General features: G+C 39.5%; 1 protein-coding gene across 1 annotated transcript; it reads left to right on the plus strand.

Moving 5' to 3' along the window:
• Window positions 1–4781: 4781 nt before the first annotated feature.
• zgc:55461 (beta-tubulin family protein) lies at window positions 4782–7480 on the plus strand. The gene is made up of 4 exons (XM_062989052.1): window positions 4782–4913; window positions 5743–5851; window positions 5963–6073; window positions 6282–7480. The coding sequence occupies exons 1-4, from the start codon at window positions 4857–4859 to the stop codon at window positions 7340–7342; spliced, it is 1338 nt and encodes a 445-aa protein (XP_062845122.1). The 5' UTR covers window positions 4782–4856; the 3' UTR covers window positions 7343–7480.
• The last annotated feature ends 12628 nt before the right edge of the window (window positions 7481–20108 follow it).

The raw sequence follows: 20108 nt of genomic DNA on the forward strand, positions 1-20108 counted from the left end.
GAAGCATGCAGCACAATGTCTTATCAGTGTCTTCTTATACATTAAATCCTGAATTCAAGACTCTTGAATATGAAAAAACAAAAACGGTACATTTAAAGGTACAATCTCAGAATATTATAAGCTATCTGACTCCTAAACTAATACTCAACAACCATGGGCTCCTCTATGCAGGAGTATGCTCTGACTCAATGTGTATAAAAACTAAAAGTGCTATAAAAATGGCATTAAAATAACCAACTCACAAATGTTATTGCCTAAAGTGAGAGAGACACCTCAATAATAATGGACATGGTTTTGGGGTCCAAATTCCTATTGACCAGATATAGTAGTGTATTTGGCCTAAAGCTTACCATGACATATTAATATTGTACTGATTACTAAGCAAGCATCTTTAAAAAATGATATAATATGACCATAGTTGTATTAAAAATACAGATAATACAGCCATCTCTAACTCTTGAGCTTCATAAAACAGTGAACAAGTATTAATTACAATACTAATAATAAAACTGTGGCTGAGATGAAGAAGAAAAAAATAATCAAGCACCTGAATGGGGAGCGAGAAAGTCAAAAGTCCTGTCACACAGCCTATTCAGTTTATTGTTCATTTGAAAGGAAATCTAAGATTAGCTTATCCAAGATCTCAGTTTCCTCATTTTCAAATACCATGTTCTAAACAATAGGGTCATGTATCATTGTGTGAACGGTATCTCTGTTTAGATGTGTATCTCAGATACGACACACACTGGTTACTGAGTGATAAATGCAACAGGATGTTACCTTGTTATAAAGAACTGACCTGAAGGGACTCTGAGGCATTAGGGGGAAAAAGAAAATTAAGTATATATATATATATATATATACAGTATATATACTGTATATATACTGTATATATATATATATATATACACTTTATGGACAAAATGATTGAGACATCTCATCTGATTTCTGAACTCATGTGTTTCAGTCAGAACAACTACTAACAGATGTAATAAATTAATTATATAAATACAAACTATATCCTTCCATCTGTCCAGCAACAGTTCAGGGTAAGCCTAAAGAAACTCCAGTGGCCTGCATAGAGCCCTGACTTCAGCCCCACCAGACAGCTTTGGGATGAACTGGAACATCATTTGAGGCTTTCTTGACCAACATCAGTGCCCAGCCATACAAATGCTATTTTAACTGAATGAGCACAAATTCCCACAGATTCCCATAATTCAAAGTCTTGTGAGAAGCCTTGTTAAAAAAGTGGGTGTTGTTTTAGATGAAAAGGTCACAAAGAGGGCACTATTTTAATAACATTAGTTTTTGATTTGGGATGTTCAACAAGCCTGTCCAAATACAGTGAAATATTCTTTTTTTTAAAGAGTGTATTAACTTGTTGTTGTTTAATAATCCTTGCTTAACTTCAATCAAAAGTCTTGACTACTGCTTAATTCCACTGAATTGTAGATCTGTTAAACAGTACTATAAAAGTCATAATTCTAAATAAACGTGCGTTAGGTGTTTATGCTTCTTTAATGTGATTTACTGTGTGCCTCAGGTTTGTGTAGCATGGACACAGCTTGTTTCTATAGAGCTGTTTTGTTGTGTTAAGGGTGGAAGGGCATTTTGTTCCAGTTGGGTTAACTTTTCTCCCAGGGCTCAACAGCTACGGCCAGGCAATGAAGGCGTGGTTGGGCACAATTCAGCAGTCCTGTCAAATGAGCTATGGACCAAAAATAAGCTCAGTCATAGGCTTGGTAATATTTTATGGCCTTCATTCTAAATAGCCTACATGGTTACTAAGCTATTTCTACGTTGATTCCCATTTCAAGCATATGGCCAAGAAATCTTTTAATGTAGCAGTGCAATAGGATTCAACCTTTTTAAATCATGTTGACAGTTTATTCCTGCTCAACTGTAGCTGTTATTGTAAAGTAAAAACACCTAAAAGCAACAGCTTAGCTGCAAGCATACGCAAGAAGACTACAGAAATTTGACTGGCTGGCAAATGACCCAAACTTTATCCAATACTCTGGCGATAAATTTTAATGCCAGCTGCTGGCCAGGCCTAATTGCCCAGCAGTGGTGTCCAACTTCACTAATGCTCTGTGTAAATTCTTAGTCATGTTCCAAAATCTAGTAAAAATTCTTTTCAGATGAATTGTGTCTATAGTTTTACACATTTAATGTACAGGTATGTCTGACACAAACTTAACAACATAGCAAAGATCAGCTTTACATACTACTCTTTAGTATGATGACAATTATTTTGGACAAAATACATTATTTTACCATGTATGTATAGACACCTATACGATCTTGGTGGACATCCCATTTTAAAACCTTGGGAATCAATATGGAGTTGCCCCCTATTTGCGGCAATAACAGCTTCTTTCCTTCTGGAAGGCTTTTTACAAGATTTTAAAGTCAAAAAAGAATTCATGAGCTCAGGCAGTGACGTTTAACAAAAAGCTTTGGCTTACAATTGACATTCCAATTAATCCAAAAGTGTTCAATGGAATTGTCAAAACTATTTAAGTCATGCGGCCAGAAGCATAAAAAAAGTATTTTACATGGGTGATTTACCTTTCAGCTGAACCACCCGACCTTAATAATTAGGAGTGGTGTCCACAAACTTTTGGCCATATGATATATACATTTCCATGGTTTTGAAGTTGATGTACAAGTGTCAGAAACATTTTTTGAGCATTAATGTTGAACATAGTCAACTGCACCATAATAAAATAATTCACTGTGCTAATAACAGCTCTACATACAAGTCTCTAATAGGATGATAGTAATTTCAGGTGATGATAAAATACATTTGGTAGGTCATTATCAGATACTTATCAGGTGAGGAAAGAAACATTTGAACACAGCCTGATTGTGAACCAATAGGGCTTTATATCTTTAGCCACAGGCATTATCCTGACTACATTTAGCATTTGCTATTCAAATCCAGCATCTTGCCCATTAGTCAGCTGTCATTTGTAAGATGCCAAGTGCAGGCTGTGTGTGGAGAGGATGGGTGCAGTAGAGTAAGCTTGTGTAAGTTAATACACCACCCGACATTCATAATTTAACATTTACTGAGCAACGGTTTTGCAGCTGCTGCTTTCCAACTAACTTTAAGTTTACATCTAGAGCACAAAGAATGCCTGTCTGTTGAATAACCATCTGTATATTATTGACAGGATTACGTAATAAAGTTAAAATAATACTTCAGCAATTTTTAACCTTGTAGCAGAATTGTAAATTATGTGCAGTAACCAGCAATTTTCACAGCTGCTGGAGAAAGACTGATGCTGGACTGTTTACAGTCAAACAAGTTCACCGTGGGATTAGAGGCCTAAACGCAATCCACTACTCATGTCCTGGTGCTTTGACTATACATCAGTTGTCATTATTGCAGCAGCAGTGAGGAAAGCAACGAGGAAAAGCCCTTTCTGACCTTTCTTCCTTCAGACCTCACTAGTTGTATGCCACCTGAAAAGTGTACAAAAGTTCAACACTTCCAAATCTTAGTTCATGCTAAGTGATTTTACAACGCCCTATGTGAGAGATGTGCATGAAGTCAGCACACCATCAGCTCAGGCTTAATGACCATCATGACCTGTTGTCAAGGATGAATAATTCATCAGTGCCTTGCAAATACACTGGTAGTGAGGAACACCTGATGCACGTACACATGCACACACGCTAATCACATGAATGTGAACAGTCAGAAGCTAATAGAAACATTTAGATCACAAAAAAGTGACTTAGACAATTGTTTTTGATGCAATGTTTTAGTTATGGCCAAAGAGAACAAAAAAATGGAAAATCATCAACAACTGATCCTCAACTGTTTAGTACTTGGTTGAACCATCTTTGATATATTATGACAGGCAGATGTCATTTTATTGAATTCTTAGTTCTGCCTATAGCAATTTGGGGTCCAGATGTTCCATAAAGTTAGGATTAGGCCATAAGTTTTCTTTATTTTAAACAACTACTGCTTTAACAGTAAGCTTTTGGTCACTTTGCTTTAACTTCCTCCCCAGTTTAAGCCTTCTAGCAAAGTGAAGCAGATTTAAAAAAAAATATCTCTATACTGGCGCCTGGGTGATGCAGCAATAAATTATGCTAACTCAGTATCACTGGGATCCAGGTCTTGAATCCCGAGAGGTGCTATAGCCCGGTCAGGCCTCCACATACAGACAGATTGGCCATGTCTAAGGGGAAATGGCCAAGGCCCCATGATGAACTGCCATCCTGTCCAGGGTGTGTTACTGTACTGTTACTGTAGTGATTCTGGGGAAACCGGACCCACAGCAACCCTGACCAACATAAAAACACTTTAATAAATACATGTGACACAAAGTTTGTGTTCCAATCACTCAGTTACAGATTTTTTAAATAATTAAAATGACATACGTTTTCACAATAAGCTTTTAACAATAGCTGTAGATTAGAAATTGAATAAAACAAAAGGATAAGCTCCTACAATAGCATGAGCAAGTCCAGACATGCTCTTACTAAAACCTGTCACAGTAAAATACAGGTTTAGAGTAACTGGACATCAGAAATAAGCTCCATTTTATTGAACACGTATATCCAGTTACCACAACATACAGAGCCTCAGGCTAGCAAAGCTGTAACCATGGGTAACGGAACACAGACCAACCAGAATCCTCAACATGATGTCGTTCGGATTAAAGAGCCAATGAAATTCGCTGAAATTGTGATTGATAAGTCGTTTATCCACTCACATTCGAGAGGCATTTCGGCGTCATTTATAAATCTGTGCAACGGCCAACGGTCAACAGTCGCTGTGGTGAGGAGTCTGAGGAGAATTTGTGCTGTTTCTGTAACGTTAACGCTTCACAATGAGGGAAATTGTTCATCTGCAGGCTGGTCAATGCGGGAACCAGATTGGTGCCAAAGTAAGTTTAAACTATAGAAAAAATACCTTTATTTATGTATATAGTTATTGGGTAATTAACGTTTGAACATGTTTTGGTAAGTAAATGGGTTACTTAGCAATAACTTCAAAAGCCTGTCAGCGATGTTTACATATTTATATTTTATTGTATTTGCACTAACGCAACTATAAAGGCACTCTAAAGGTTTTGTCCTACATTTTAAGACCAGTTTTAGACCCACCAGGACGAATGTTTATGTTATGTTTTAATGCTACTGCTTAGTAATTTACCTTAGACGGTTGCAATCGGTTGAATAGTGAGTCAGTGTCGAACGGTGTCGATTCTTTGATTCTCTGAATTCAATTAAGAGTCGACACATTTATTTTGCTTAACAGCTTGAGCGCGTATTTTAGATCTGCTTCTATTTATTTCATTTCTCTCGTAGACGATATTGAAATAATAATACTGAAACTTTAGTTTGGACAGAATACCTTTTACAGTGATAAAATAGGTTACTACAATTACAGTTTATTTTAAAGCTGAATCAAAATCGGCATTTATAAGTGCAATAAGTATTTACACAATATAGATCTGATGATGGATTATTATATAGTTGGTGACTTTTTATCCAAAAAGTTCAACGCCATCGCGTTCAGCCTGAAGTATTGTTCTGAGTCGACTCAATTGATTCAAATATTCTGAGTCGACTCCTGAATTTCTGAAACCTAACGGCTTTAGTGACGTTTACCGTAAGCCTTTACGACGCGGTTAACCCAATTAACACTTGTAATCTATCTGCACATATTTGGGGGATTATGCTCACCTCTGATATCTTTTATTATTCTTATAGTTTTGGGAGGTGATCAGTGATGAACACGGTATCGACCCAACCGGCTCCTACCACGGTGACAGCGACCTGCAGCTTGAACGGATCAACGTCTACTACAACGAGGCTACAGGTAAATAAGGCATTTTATTAAAATAATGGTGTAACTGTTTAAAGTTAAACATACTTTAATTCCTAGCTTTCAATGACTTTTCATTGAAAATTGTTTTCTTGGCTGTAACAGGTGGAAAGTATGTTCCCCGGGCTGTGCTTGTGGACCTGGAGCCAGGGACAATGGACTCTGTAAGATCTGGTCCATTTGGGCAAGTGTTCAGACCAGACAACTTTGTATTTGGTGGGTAAAATTTTAACCTAATGGTCAGTTATTTATTTGTATATAATGTACTCCTACTGGAATCTTTATCATAGTTTAATTAAATCTAATTAAAACATGTGCTTTTATTTAGTAGTGATAATCTGTTTCATTTTAACAATAATTGAAGAATAGTTGCTTATAAGTATTGAATCATTTTACAAAAATTAAGCATATTACATGTCAACAGGTCAAAGTGGTGCAGGAAACAACTGGGCAAAGGGCCATTACACAGAGGGAGCTGAGCTGGTGGACTCAGTCCTGGATGTGGTGCGAAAGGAGGCAGAAAGCTGTGACTGTCTGCAGGGCTTTCAGCTCACCCACTCACTGGGTGGGGGTACTGGCTCAGGCATGGGAACGCTGCTAATCAGTAAGATTCGAGAGGAGTATCCTGATCGCATAATGAACACATTCAGCGTTGTGCCATCCCCTAAGGTCTCAGACACTGTAGTGGAACCGTACAATGCTACTTTATCTGTCCATCAACTGGTGGAGAACACAGATGAAACATACTGCATTGACAACGAGGCACTGTATGACATTTGTTTCCGCACTCTGAAACTCACAACGCCAACATACGGTGACCTGAACCATCTGGTCTCGGCCACCATGAGTGGGGTAACGACCTGCCTGCGTTTTCCTGGCCAGCTAAACGCTGACTTGAGAAAACTTGCGGTCAACATGGTGCCCTTCCCTCGGCTGCACTTCTTCATGCCTGGTTTTGCACCTCTGACCAGCAGAGGAAGCCAGCAGTACCGTGCCCTCACCGTGCCTGAATTAACACAGCAAATGTTTGATGCCAAGAATATGATGGCAGCGTGCGACCCACGCCATGGCCGCTACCTGACCGTGGCTGCTATCTTCCGAGGTCGCATGTCCATGAAAGAAGTAGATGAGCAGATGCTCAATGTGCAGAATAAGAACAGCAGTTACTTTGTTGAATGGATCCCCAACAACGTCAAAACTGCAGTGTGTGACATCCCACCTAGAGGCTTGAAGATGGCTGCCACCTTCATTGGCAACAGCACGGCCATCCAGGAGCTGTTCAGGCGCATCTCTGAGCAGTTCACTGCTATGTTTAGGCGAAAGGCCTTCCTGCACTGGTATACAGGAGAAGGAATGGACGAGATGGAGTTCACCGAAGCAGAGAGCAACATGAATGACCTGGTGTCCGAATACCAGCAGTACCAGGACGCCACGGCTGAAGAGGAGGGCGAGTTTGAGGAGGAGGCAGAAGAGGAGGTGGCATAAAGATGTTTTTTTTGTTTAGTAACCAGTTCTTTCTGTGTATATGTTTTTCCTGTTCTTTTAATGCTGGGATCTTAACACTGTTTTAATGTCAGTCAGTCAGATAATTGAACATTTCATTAAATTATCTTTGATAGCTTCTTTTAGCTCCTGGCTGGTTATTCAACATTTATTGGGAGGTGTGGGTGTTCGGAAGTGGTGGCTGCCCTCCTGTGACAAAAAAAAAACTTGCTCGAAAATGAAGCTGTTTGTCAAACATTATTAGATCTTGAGATAACACTTTATTAATCCCTGAAAGGATATTAGGATGTTTCCACTGCTTACAGACACTTTTAAAAGACCCAGCTGGACAAAAGATGTAAAAAGGGATCTTACACATTCAACAATTTAAAAGCATTTTAGAGAAGGCATAAATCTTAAACAGATTATGCTTGGAGTCTTTACCATAAAATAAAACAACTATAAAATACTTTTAAACAGTACCAAAATGCTTGTTGGTAGTGTATAATACAGCACGTATTTAAATATAGAACTATCTGTATCCAATGTCTTAGGATAAGTGCACAATTATACCAGTAAAAGTTGAGAGTTCCCTGATGGTGAGACTTTTGTTTTGGTTTTTAACTGTAAACAATATGGCATAAATATGGCACTTGTATTGAACTTTGAGTACCTTGGACTTCAAAGAGGACGAACAAATGGATCCTCAACCAAGTCAAACCTAACATCTCACTCACAAGTACAGTTATGCTTGTAATAGTTAAAGATAAAAGAGGAAGAGGACGGTCAGCAAGAAAATGGATGTTAAATGTTGCATGAATCACATTTCCTGTCGTGAATGATCAGCTTATACTGGGTTTGAGAATCAACTCAGCAAGTCTTCTTCCTGACCAGCAGATGGCGGTGTTGATTTAACCTCGTTTATTGCAGTCTGGTCAACAAAAACAGCTTTTTATTTAAACTAGAACAAAGTTATGCAATATCATTTCTACTAATTTTGGGAAATGAAATCCAAAATAAGTAGCTTTATAAGAGGCTTACTTAAAGAACAAGCTCCTGCAGTCCAGGGATTTGAACTGAACTCATTTAGGTCAACAGAACCACGAATGGCAAGAAGAAAAAGCTTAAACAAAACAGTTCATAACAAAATAGATGTTATACCTGGTATCACACCCACCTTTTAGTTTAGTTAATATTTAAATAGATGAATGATTTTGATGCTTGTAACAATACTGTAGCTTTCTCATTAGGTGTCTTTGAAGCGTTTATTAAAGCTTTAGAGGAAAAAAAAAACTTCTGGAAAGTGGAGAAGACAGATAATTACATGAGAAGCCATTTCAATGCAACAAGGATTGCCTTAATTAAACGGCGCAGCAATCTGGCCCAATTTCATGGAACATTGAGGGAGCTCGGTGCAAAATGGCTTTTAAACTGCGCTGGAGCAGAGGGAAGTAGAGAACATTAATTGAATCAGCTAGCTGTGCTGTGAATTGATGATGGCACAGGAAGGCTTCATTGAGTGAGTGATGGCATTTTGGGTTGCACGTGGCCTTTAGGCGCAGCAGAACATCGGTGATGCCATTTTCAAATATAGATGTAATTTCAATTTTCTGCAATAATGCCACTATGGAATCTATTCTAATTGAGCCTTTGGTGTAAATACAGCTTGCATGCTCACTCCTAATGATTCTTTAATGTTGTTATATATTTAGAGTGGAACTGTGGTGCATCAGGTAGTGTTTGTGCTGCACATCATCTTAGATTTGATCCCTTATGTTTCCCTTATGTCTGTTTGGGTTTTATATGGGTACCTGGTTTTCTCACACATCTTAAAAATACCTCATGCTGACTGGCTGCCCTGAATTACTTCTAGGTTGAACTAACTGAATCTGTTAAAAGTTTAAAAGTAATAAAAGAAAAAAATCAGTTTACATTGAATTAATTAACATTGCACAAAAGTCTAGTCTTAAACTAGTGATAAAGGGGTATGTGTGTAAACAGTACTGAAACATCCCAACAACACTGCTACACCTGAAATACTGATACTAGAAGAACACACTACCATGTCATTTTCTTATTAGTCTCACTGCAGTGCTGAGAAAGTTTAGAAATGGTTCTATGGGGTTTTTGATTTGATTGATGAATGGGGTGCAGAAGGTAACAAAGTGAACAGCATGTATACCAACAAACTTCATCTGCATGGTAAGTGTGGATTATAAAATAATAAATGTATATACTAGGTAGGTGTACCTAATAAAGTGCGAGATGAGTGTATGTACACTTTAAATACACTGTCTGAACTCCTCCACAATTCTTTTTTACTAAATAAAATAAACGAGCCAAAATTAAACCACAGTGCTGCAAAAGATTTATGACTAAGTACTTTTAATTTGTGCTGCTACATATTTTGTCTTTGTTAGGAAAAGATTTTGAGATTTGTCAAAAGACACAAGTGATTATTGTTTGTTTGTTTATTAGGATTTTAAAGTCATGTTTTACCCTTTTGGTTACATTCATGACAGAACGGTAGTTACTCATTACACAAGATTCATCAGTTCACAAGGTTATATCGAACACAGTCATGGACAATTTTGTATCTAAAATTCCCCTCACTTGCACGTCTTTGGACTTTGGGAGGAAACCGGAGCACCCGGAGGAAACCCACATGGACACGGGGAGAACATGCAAATTCCACACAGAAACCACCCCACCCGGAGATCGAACCCAGGACCTTCCAAAAAGTGATAAAAAGAAATATATATATTTCTTTATATTATATTAACAAATAAAAGCTTTAATGGTACAAAAGGGGCCCTGTATAAAGTATATCAATAATCAAGCAGATTATGTTGGTTACTAAATAGTTTTTCAGTATTTTTTGCTGTGGTCCTGGGAACACTGGATTAATTTTAGCCTCTGGTTGCTATATGTGAGGAGTTTGTTCCACTAATTTCAGCATGGGTTTCTTCTGGATGCTTTTTGTCTTTCACCTTATACATGCAGAAGGTGAATTGGCTGCTGTAAATCGCCTCTGTGTATGTTTAAGTTGTTACTGTGTCCAGTCATTTGCCCCCACACTCATCGCAAGTCTGAACAAGATGAAGCAGTTGTTTAAAATGAATGAATAAATAAATGAGAGTCAATACTGATTGATTGTGTGATGTGTATGAGATTTGTGTATGAGAAGTGCAATCCTAGGTCGCACCCGAACACTGTTATTTTTTTTAAATTGGATCGTCTGATTTTATACAGCATACCCATATGGCGACACAACATAAAATTTCCATCCTGAGTGTTAGCACGACAGCATAGTCGGTGTTGATGAGGCGTTCTAAACAGATGATAGATTGCTCTACGAGTGCCAAAGCTACCTCACTGTCAGTGCAGCTGAAGAGAGAGAGAGATGAGAGATGCAAAGTGTGGCAGCAGCAAGAAGCGTGAAACATAAATCAGGAGGCCTTTTGGCTGGACAGATGGGCTTTCACTAGTCTCAACTGCATTCCAATTCCCACTGGCTGATGAGGACCTTACCAGAGCGACTGATTCTGTGGCTTCACTGAGACATTTGGTGTGACAAAATTGGTCCCTGTTGTAGATTATCACTATTAAAACATCACCTACATTTGTCAGATCAGAGAATGGAATAAAATATGGTTTAAATTCCCACGACTCACCGACCTACCAGTGAGTAAAAAAAATTGTAAAAAATATTTATTAATTTATTAATGTCTGTTTCACCATCGCTTTATCCTATTCAAGGTCTCAATACACCAGGTGAGAGGTAGGAAGCACCCTGGAAAAGTCACCAGTCAATCAAAGGGCAAATACACTCACACACACATATCTAGTGGCAATTTTAGTATCTACAATTATCCTGACTGCAGGTCTTTGTACTGTGGAAGAAAACTAGAGCACGCGAAGGAAATCCCCACACACACGGGGAGAACATGCAAACTCTACACAAAAAGGACCTTCATCGCTCCACCTGGAAATCATTTACATTTTTTGGCATTTTGCAGACACTTTTATCCAAAGCAACTTACAGTTGTGACAGTATACAATCTAAGCAATTAAGGGCCTTGCTCAAGGGCCCAACAGTGGCAACCTGGCAGTGGTGGGGCCTTGAACTGGTAAACTTTTGATTACTAATCCAGTACCTTAACCACTAGGCTACAGCTTCCCAGGGAATCAAACTCAGGTCCTTCTTGCTGTGAGGTGACAGTGCCTCACAATACTGAATATAATTTAATGTGATAAATGTGATTCATTTTTATATTTTACCATGGTTGCTATGGGTCTAGTTTTCCCCGGAATCACTGGGCACAACCCAATACACACCCTGGACAAGGCTGTAATTCAATGCTGGGCCTTGGCCACCCCCCAAACATTCATGTCTGTATCTAAATGCCCGACTAGCCGATAGAACCCTGGATCCTGGCAGTAATGGGTTAGAGTAATTTACTGCTGCACCACCTGGGCACCCATTTAATGTGATATTATTGTCATTTATTTGCTTATAGAATGTGTCCCTGGCCCAATTCTTTTTGGAAGGCATCAGAATGTGTTCCTTGCATTGTTCTTGACATCTTACTTTGAGAACGAGAGAGAGAAGTAGAGAGAGACTGAAAGAAAGAAACTCATCCAGGCAATACCTTTCTCACTTTTTCTGTTTCTTTCAGTTCTTAGCCGCTGGCGGGAGTGTGTTTGTGTGTGTGTGTGTGTTTGTGTGTGTGTAGCACTGATGGCTTCCGTAGTGCACGAAAGGGGTCCTGTCACTCACTCGCAGCGGCCATATGTGTAGCTGCATGAGCTCGATGCTCACGGCGCTGCCTCCTGCCAGAAGACATTAGGGGAGCAGCGGGGCATCATTACCCACACACCATGATTGATTAAGCGCGAATGAGGAGCGCCGGGTCGAGAGGAGGAGGGAGCCCCCTGCAGATGTGGGGGTGTAATAGCATCAGGGCCTGGTGGGAAGCAAGGAGCTGGAACAAAAGCGTGGATGAACGCAACTATTAGTGTAGGAATGAGATTTGTAGCTAGCCGTGAGCATCATTGTTAAGTGTAGGATGTATATATGTGTCATTTAAGCTGCCGCTTTGATCTCTGTAGGATTGAATTAAAGAAACAATTTACAACATACAGCTTCAGTCATATTTTCTGTTAACTTAAATACACATTAACATGATACTAAAATAATAAGTCATAGCTTGACAGAATTGACAACTAACTAAAAAAGCCAGACTTTATATCAGGACTTTCTCGTGGATTTGGTATAAGAATCATGTAGCGCCTCTAATACCTCCCTGTGGTCAGTTAAAATGCAGCCAGTAGGGTAAGATCTTTCCTTTTTTGTTTCCAAACTTTCGGATTCTGAACCGCAGGGAAGCTCACAATACGATGATGATCCCTTAATGGCCCCCTGCCCTCCCTCGCTCCATCTCTCCTTTCCTCTCCCCCCTTCTCCCCTCGTTTCTCCATGTCCTGAAGCAACGGGTGCGTTTATGCGCCGCAGAGGGTTGACTAATGAAACCCTTTGAGAGGTGGCCAGCCCTGGGAATCCGACACTAATGTTGTGTTTGGTATTAAGATGCGCAAAGGAAACTCAAACTCCCACTGACTTGGACAAGAAAACATTTGGAATGGGCTCATCAATCATGTCCCGCCATGCTGCAACTGTCTAATCCTGGGGTGCATCACTGCGACACATCAGCGCACACATTCACATTAGATGCTGTCTGGTTGAATTTGAAGTGGTTGTGAAGTTGCAAAAATTACTAATAGACGATATACAACTCTATTTGACACATGCTTGAAGACTCAGTTATGACAACAACAAAAAAAATTATATTTTTAGTCCTGACAACCAGTGTTACATACATTAATTACAAAACAAACAGCCCTCAGTTGACTTGTATAAATATACATATATATATATATATATATATATATATATATATATACAGTATATATATATATAAAGGTGTGTTGGCAATTAGCACTTTATGTAAAAATGTACAGCAAGGTAAAGCAACTAACAGAGATCTAACATGGGGCCCAATAAGGAGTCCCCAAACAGTCAGTGTATCAGTGATAAAAACCGAACTCCCAATGGAAATTGTCTTATAAGTCATGTCATGTTAAACATGGAGAAAAGGCAACAGCAAGAGGAACAGTGGTCACAATTTTGAAGCTTACTGACTGGGATAGATGGGACTTTATAGCACCCAAATGTACAGTCACATCATTTTGTCCAGTTTGCTTTGCATAGTTGTATACAGCTAACAAATATAAGGCAGTAGAAGCTGCAGTCTATGGTGCAAACACACTTTCTGAATAATGCTCCAATGCTGCACTAAAATATTGCTGGCCCCTTTTTTATAATAATGTATCAGCATCAACTTCATTAGGAACTCTTTCCACTAGATTTTAGAACATAAATGCAAGAATTCACTTCCATGGTACGTCTATATACTAACTGACATGAGAAATGCAGACACATCAAATACTCTCAATTTTACAGGTTCTCAATGTTTGTTGTCAAATTTGAACACTTTTAACAATTCTGTTTTCCAGAAATTTCCATTAATTTATTTCTTCCATTATTTCATTATCCTGTCTATCATGGTCACACACAAGCCAAGAATAAATTGTGGACAATCCATTGCAGGGCAACACCCACATCAAGAATAAATTTAGAGCAGCCAATTTACATACTGTATGTCTTTGAGAGGTGGAAGACAACTGAAGTACCCAAACTAACATGGCTAAGGGGAGAAAATAGACAAACTCTACATAATCTATGACTGGAGACATGGATAGCAGAACGTGTTACATCATTTATAATAGTAAGCATAATAAAAACATTAACCAGGGCATCTTTTAGACACTTGTCAGGTGGGTCCAGAGTCGATCATGAAAACATGGACAGAAGGCAGCAATATACCCTTGACTAGCCAGTTCACTTGCTTGGATTTTTGGAGGTGATAGCAAACCTGTGATGCAGAGAACAAACCAAACCACCCATGTCTGAACTGCCTCCTGCTGCATTGTACCACCTTAGAAAATTACAGTTTATTGTGTCAATATTTTAGAAAAAAGTTGGAACATCAGTGCATTCAGTAGCTAGAATAAATAAGTTTTATAAGCTACTTTTTTTTTATAAAGACTAATGTAAAAACCTAAATGTACTCAGCGTACCAGCCTCCACCTGCCAGTGGATAACTGACTTTCTTACTGGCAGAAAACAGCAGGTGAGGCTGGGAAAGTGTACTTCAGGGACCCGAACCATCAGCACAGGTGCCCCACAGGGTTGTGTACTCTCCCCACTGCTCTTCTCGCTGTACACAAATGACTGTACCTCCATGGACTCCTCTGTTAAAATCCTGAAGTTTGCAGATGACACTACAGTCATTGGTCTCATCAGTGACAGTGATGAGTCTGCTTATAGACGGGTGGTTGATCAGGTTGTCCTCTGGAGCAGTCAGAACAATCTGGAGCTGAACACAGCAAAAACAGTGGAGATGACCGTGGACTTCAGGAGGAGCCCCCCAACCCTGCCAGCACTCACCATCCTAGACAGGACTGTGATGGCTGTGGAGTCCTACAAGTTCCTGGGCACAACGATCTCCAAGGACCTGAAGTGGGACAGCAACATCAACTCCATCATCAAGAGGGCTCAACAGAGGATGTACTTTCTGTACCAGCTGAGGAAGTTCAACCTACCCCAAGAGCTGATGGTGCAGTTCTACACAGCCATCATAGAGTCCATCGTCACCACATCCATCACAGTGTGGGGCAGCGCTGTCACAAAACATGACACCAAGAGACTGCAGCGCATCATCAAGTCTGCAGAGAGGACCATCGGTGTAAAGCTGCCCACACTGTTGGACCTGCATGCCTCCAGAACCAGGAAGCGTGCAGAGAAAATCATCACTGACCCGTCTCACCCTGGCCATCACATGTTTCGGTGCCTTCCATCAGGCCGACGCTTCAGCCACATGAAGACCCGAACGACCAGGCTACAGAGAAGCTTTTATCCAAACTCCATTACGCTCATGAACAATTGAACACTACTGTACTGTTAATACTCGGGACACTTGCACATCAAAAACTACCTATTTCATTTATGTAATGGCATACACAGGATTTTCACCTTTACTTCCATTTCATATTTATATATTTTTATATTTTCTATAGTTTTTATATTGCACAAAACTGCACCTTGCACAATGTAAATTGCACATGCTAAATGTTTACAATGTTTTCTATGTTTACAGGTATGAATGTGTGTGTTAGAGAGAGAGTGAGCTGTGTGAATAAGATTGTCTGTATTGTATTTTTCGTGCACTGCAAGCATCTGTGTAACCAAAAACAAATTCCTTGTATGTGTGAGCATACTTGGCCAATAAAGCCCGATTCTGATTCTGATTCTGATTCTGATGTGTCCTCAATCCACATAAATTAGCCACCATAAAATAATCTAATATAATGTAACTCATATCTGTTTCCAATGTATTGCCTGTAGGTATTGCAGTGCTGCCAAATTCTATATTACATTACCGCTGCCTCCACTAATATCTGAGCCTTATATAAACCACGCTGAACGGCAAATGATGGGAAGACATTAGATGAAACCCTCACTATAGTTTCAGTCTTGGAGGCAGATGTTATTGTTACACTCTCTAAATGAGCTAATGAACATGATTATTTTGTTATAATGAAGGCCACAGGGACAAAACATTATATATGATCCAGTAAGTCTCTGGAGCATTAGTAACTTCTGTTGTATTAACAAATTCAAGAAAGTCATTTAAATAAGTATTAATGTAAGATTTGTTTTTTTTAATAATAGTATTTTAAGTCAAAACATTAGGGGCGGCAGGGTGGCCGTTTTCTTAGTTAGAATTTAAATTTTTTGGACCCGAAATAATACCCATGGTTTTGGAATTGAATGTTTAATAAGCTGATGGTTCATGTCCGGTTTATGTAGTTCATGTAGTGAACATGATTTTATTCGTACCTGTTTTACTTATTATTTATTTAATAGAATTTTAACGTCATGTTTTACACATTTAGTTACATTCATGACAGTTAGTTACTGGTTACACAAGGTTCATCAGTCACAGACAATTTTCTATCTCCAATTCACCTCACTTGCAAGTCTTTGGACTGTGGGAGGAAACCCACGCAGACACGAGGAGAACATACAACCTCCACACAGAAAGGACCGGGACCCCTCCACCTGAGAATCAAACCCAGGACCTTCTTGCTGTGAGGCGACAGTGCACCAATCCACCGAGCTGCTGATTAGATTAAATATGTTGGGTTATTTCTTCAAGTTTTTAATAAATGTATTATGTTCTGACTCTTCACAGCCTTTTGGCATTTTTTGTCCGGATATGAGACCTCAGTTTGTCCCTGGACCTGAGCTGTCAGTCAGTTTGGTACAGATCTGCCCCCTGTAGCTGGCAGCACTCGGGCAGAACTGCGCGCCATCTGTCCCCCAGAAATGTCTAAATCCAGAGATTTTGGAATTTATTCAACTTTAAAATTGATTTAACGAGTCAGTTCAGTCAGTTGATTCTACAATTTTTCACTTCTTAAATTCAACAAATAAAACACAAAGCAGAAAAGAAGAGCTTGCCAAATATAAAGCACAACACTGATTTAAATACTATCAGATTACTGTTGTTTGTGTATTACAGTGGAGTATTTAGGGAGACAAAAAGCTAATATATTATTCATTGAATGTGGAACCGATAAAGGCTATGGAATCGATTCTGTTGTCAGGATGGAATTGATACCTGGAGATGATTCCTCACACAGTGTCAGTGAGAATATAAGTTTTTTAAACAGTGCACTGTTAATCAAGTACAGAACGGTCATTATTATTATTATTATTATTATTATTATTATTATTATATCTTTACCTCAGTTGTAATTGTCCTGATTAACTGCTTTAGAGACGTTTTTAAACTGCTAGGGAACTGTGGCACACCAAAGGTTTTGAGGACCTGAACTCAATCCTCATTTTCGGTCACTGTTTGCAGTTCTTCAGGTGTCTACATGGGACAGTTGTAGCCTAGTGGTTAAGGTACATGTCTAGTTATTGAAAGGTCACTGGTTCAAGCCCCACCACTACTACTAGGTTGCCTCTGTTGGGCCCTTGCGCAAGGCCCTTAATCCTCAATTGCTTATATTGTAAACTGTCACAGTATTGTAAGCTGCTTTGGATAAAAGCGTCAGCAAAATGCTGAAAATGTTAATGGGGGCAACCATGAAGATAATAGGACAGTTGTAGCTTAGTGAGTTAAGGTACTGGACTAATAATCAAAAGGTTGCTCAAGCCCCACCACCACCAGCTTGCCACTGTTGGGCCCTCGAGCAAGGCCCTTAACCTTTAATTGCTTAGACAATATACTGTCATAGTACTGTAAGTTGTTTTGGATAAAACTGTCTGTTAAATGCCGAAAATGTAAATGTACTTCTTTGGGTTCTCCCAGTGTCTACTAAAAATCTTAAAACCTAAAACTCTCTTATTAAAATGAAACTCTCTGACATGTTTTCTATTGTTACACTTTCGTCCTTCCCTATTTGTTTCCAGATTTTATTTATATATTTCTTTTTGGCTCGACGAGTCCCTCAGACACAGACAGTTTGGAAGTCCTTACCGGCGGGGTTTGTAATGCTAGCTGAAGCTAAACCATATTACTGAAACCATAGGAGGCGTCAGTCAGCGCCATCACATTCAGCAGTCAGGCGCGAAAACAGCAGGGCGTGATGGACTGGAGGGCAATTATGATTCTGAGGGGTAATGAGGCGTTTATTTGACCACCAGGAGGCAGCGGCGGATCACATGAGGAACGAGTCTCTGAATGAGCTGAATGAGTCGAGCTGCACTGACGGGCTGAATTTCAGTGTTTTATTCCTGTCTGTAGTGCACCTTGTTATGTCGGAATAATACTCAACTTCACAGATTCATTTTATTAACACTTAAATGGGTAATAAAGACATGGGTCTTGGGCAGTCGTAGCCTAGTGGTTAAGGCACTGGACTAGTAATCAAAAGGTTGCTGGTTCAAGCCCCACCAATGCCAGGTTGGCGCGGTTAGGCCCTTGAGCAAGACCCGTATCCCTCAACTGCTTCGGCAGTGTACTGTCACACTGCTGTAAGTCTTTTGGATAAATTCGTCTGCTAAGTGCTGAATGTAAATGTCTCACTTCCACCTCTAGACAGTCTTCTGGTCTGTGTTGGTTTTCTCTGGATACCCTTCTTTTACGTCCAAGTTTAAAAATGAAAAAATGTGGGTTCATTCATTGATTTTTCATTAGTCTTTCCTTACATTCTTGAAACGGACAGTACAATATTTATTGTTTTTCACTTATTGCTTTAACCTGGTCAGGATTTTGCTGGGGCTGACAGCAATCAAACACCCCAGACAGGCTGTAAATCAATCGAAGGGCATCACCCACTCATCCACCTAAACCTATGACATTTTATAGAAGCAAGCTCATCTTTGGTATCATTTAAAAGGTAGAGAACAAACAGAGTACCCACTTAAAACCCACTTTGGCTGCCGAAGGAATTCTAAGTTAAAGAAAATACAAACAGGGGTGGAAGACAAAATGTAACCAATCACAAGATGCACAATGATTTTACATTTCTGTTAATTAGGTGTGTATTAGGATGCAGCTCACATGCAAATGTGACATCCTAATGCCTTCATATCAGACTATAGGGTGGCATGGTGGCTCAAGGGCAGCACTGTCGCCTCACAGCAAGAAGGTCCCGGGTTCGATCCCCAGGTGGGGCGGTCCGGGTCCTTTCTGTATAGAGTTTGCATGTTAGGTCCAAGTGAGGACATTAAAATGACCCACTGTCTATAACATAATCAAAACTTCTAATTAAAGTGAATCTTGTAATTAAACTTCCATTTTTCCCAAGGGTGTTCTGTGGTGTTGAAGTTAGGGGTCTGTGTAAGTTACTGGAGTTTTTCCACTCCAAATTTATCAGATCTTTATGGTTCTTGCATGGCAAACAGGGGCACAGTCATGCTGGAATAGGAATCATGCTACGCTGAGCAGGTATGTTAGCCTATGTTAGCCTGCTGGAGGGAAAATTTTAATCTAAACTCTGTCCTGTTTAACCTGGAAAATGTATTCATGTATATTTGTATATTTAAAATCCTCAAGGTCAGATGCTTTTACCCAGTGTACCTTGTGTTACACAAAACTCTTCAAGTCTAATCTAAGTCTGGCAGGTCTAATCTCTCGTCTGAACTGCCCATATTCTGTCCGGAGAGAGAAAGATTGCTTTTTGGCTTTTGAGGTGCTTTACTGCAATGACAGGCTCCTGCACTTTTTTAGATTGTGCACCAAAGAAAATGTCAGAGTAGATCTTATCGGAGAAGAAAAAGCAGAGAGCGCCCCCTAGGTGGCACCTTTTTGTTTAAGGTCAGGACAGGGTCATACCTGTGTGGTGACGGAAGCGAGGGCATCAGAGGTCTGTTGGTGGCCACCTGTGATGAGATTTAGCTTGTGATTGACAAATTGATGGAGAAAAGTGAAAAGTCACTGAAAGGGTTTCTTTCAGATTACAGAGAATTATTTTGGTGATGTCCGTTTACCAGGTCTTGCTCTCTCTCTTTTTTTCTGCTCCTCCTACACTGATTATTTCCCTATTTCAAGCCCCTGTGGTTTTCAAATGATTTTAAAATGGTTTTCATTTCCTGTTTAGGTGGGGAGTACAGGGGGATCTGAGCTAGACC

This window comes from Trichomycterus rosablanca, chromosome 26, assembly GCF_030014385.1.
Source record: "Trichomycterus rosablanca isolate fTriRos1 chromosome 26, fTriRos1.hap1, whole genome shotgun sequence".
Classification (NCBI taxonomy): domain Eukaryota; kingdom Metazoa; phylum Chordata; class Actinopteri; order Siluriformes; family Trichomycteridae; genus Trichomycterus; species Trichomycterus rosablanca.

Coding starts and splice junctions, on each gene's coding strand:
- zgc:55461 (XM_062989052.1), top strand. CDS start 4,857: ATGAGGGAAATTGTTCATCTGCAGGCTGGTCAATGCGGGAACCAGATT. Junction 4,914..5,742: donor GGAACCAGATTGGTGCCAAA/GTAAGTTTAAAC, acceptor TTATTCTTATAG/TTTTGGGAGGTGATCAGTGA. Junction 6,074..6,281: donor ACCAGACAACTTTGTATTTG/GTGGGTAAAATT, acceptor ACATGTCAACAG/GTCAAAGTGGTGCAGGAAAC.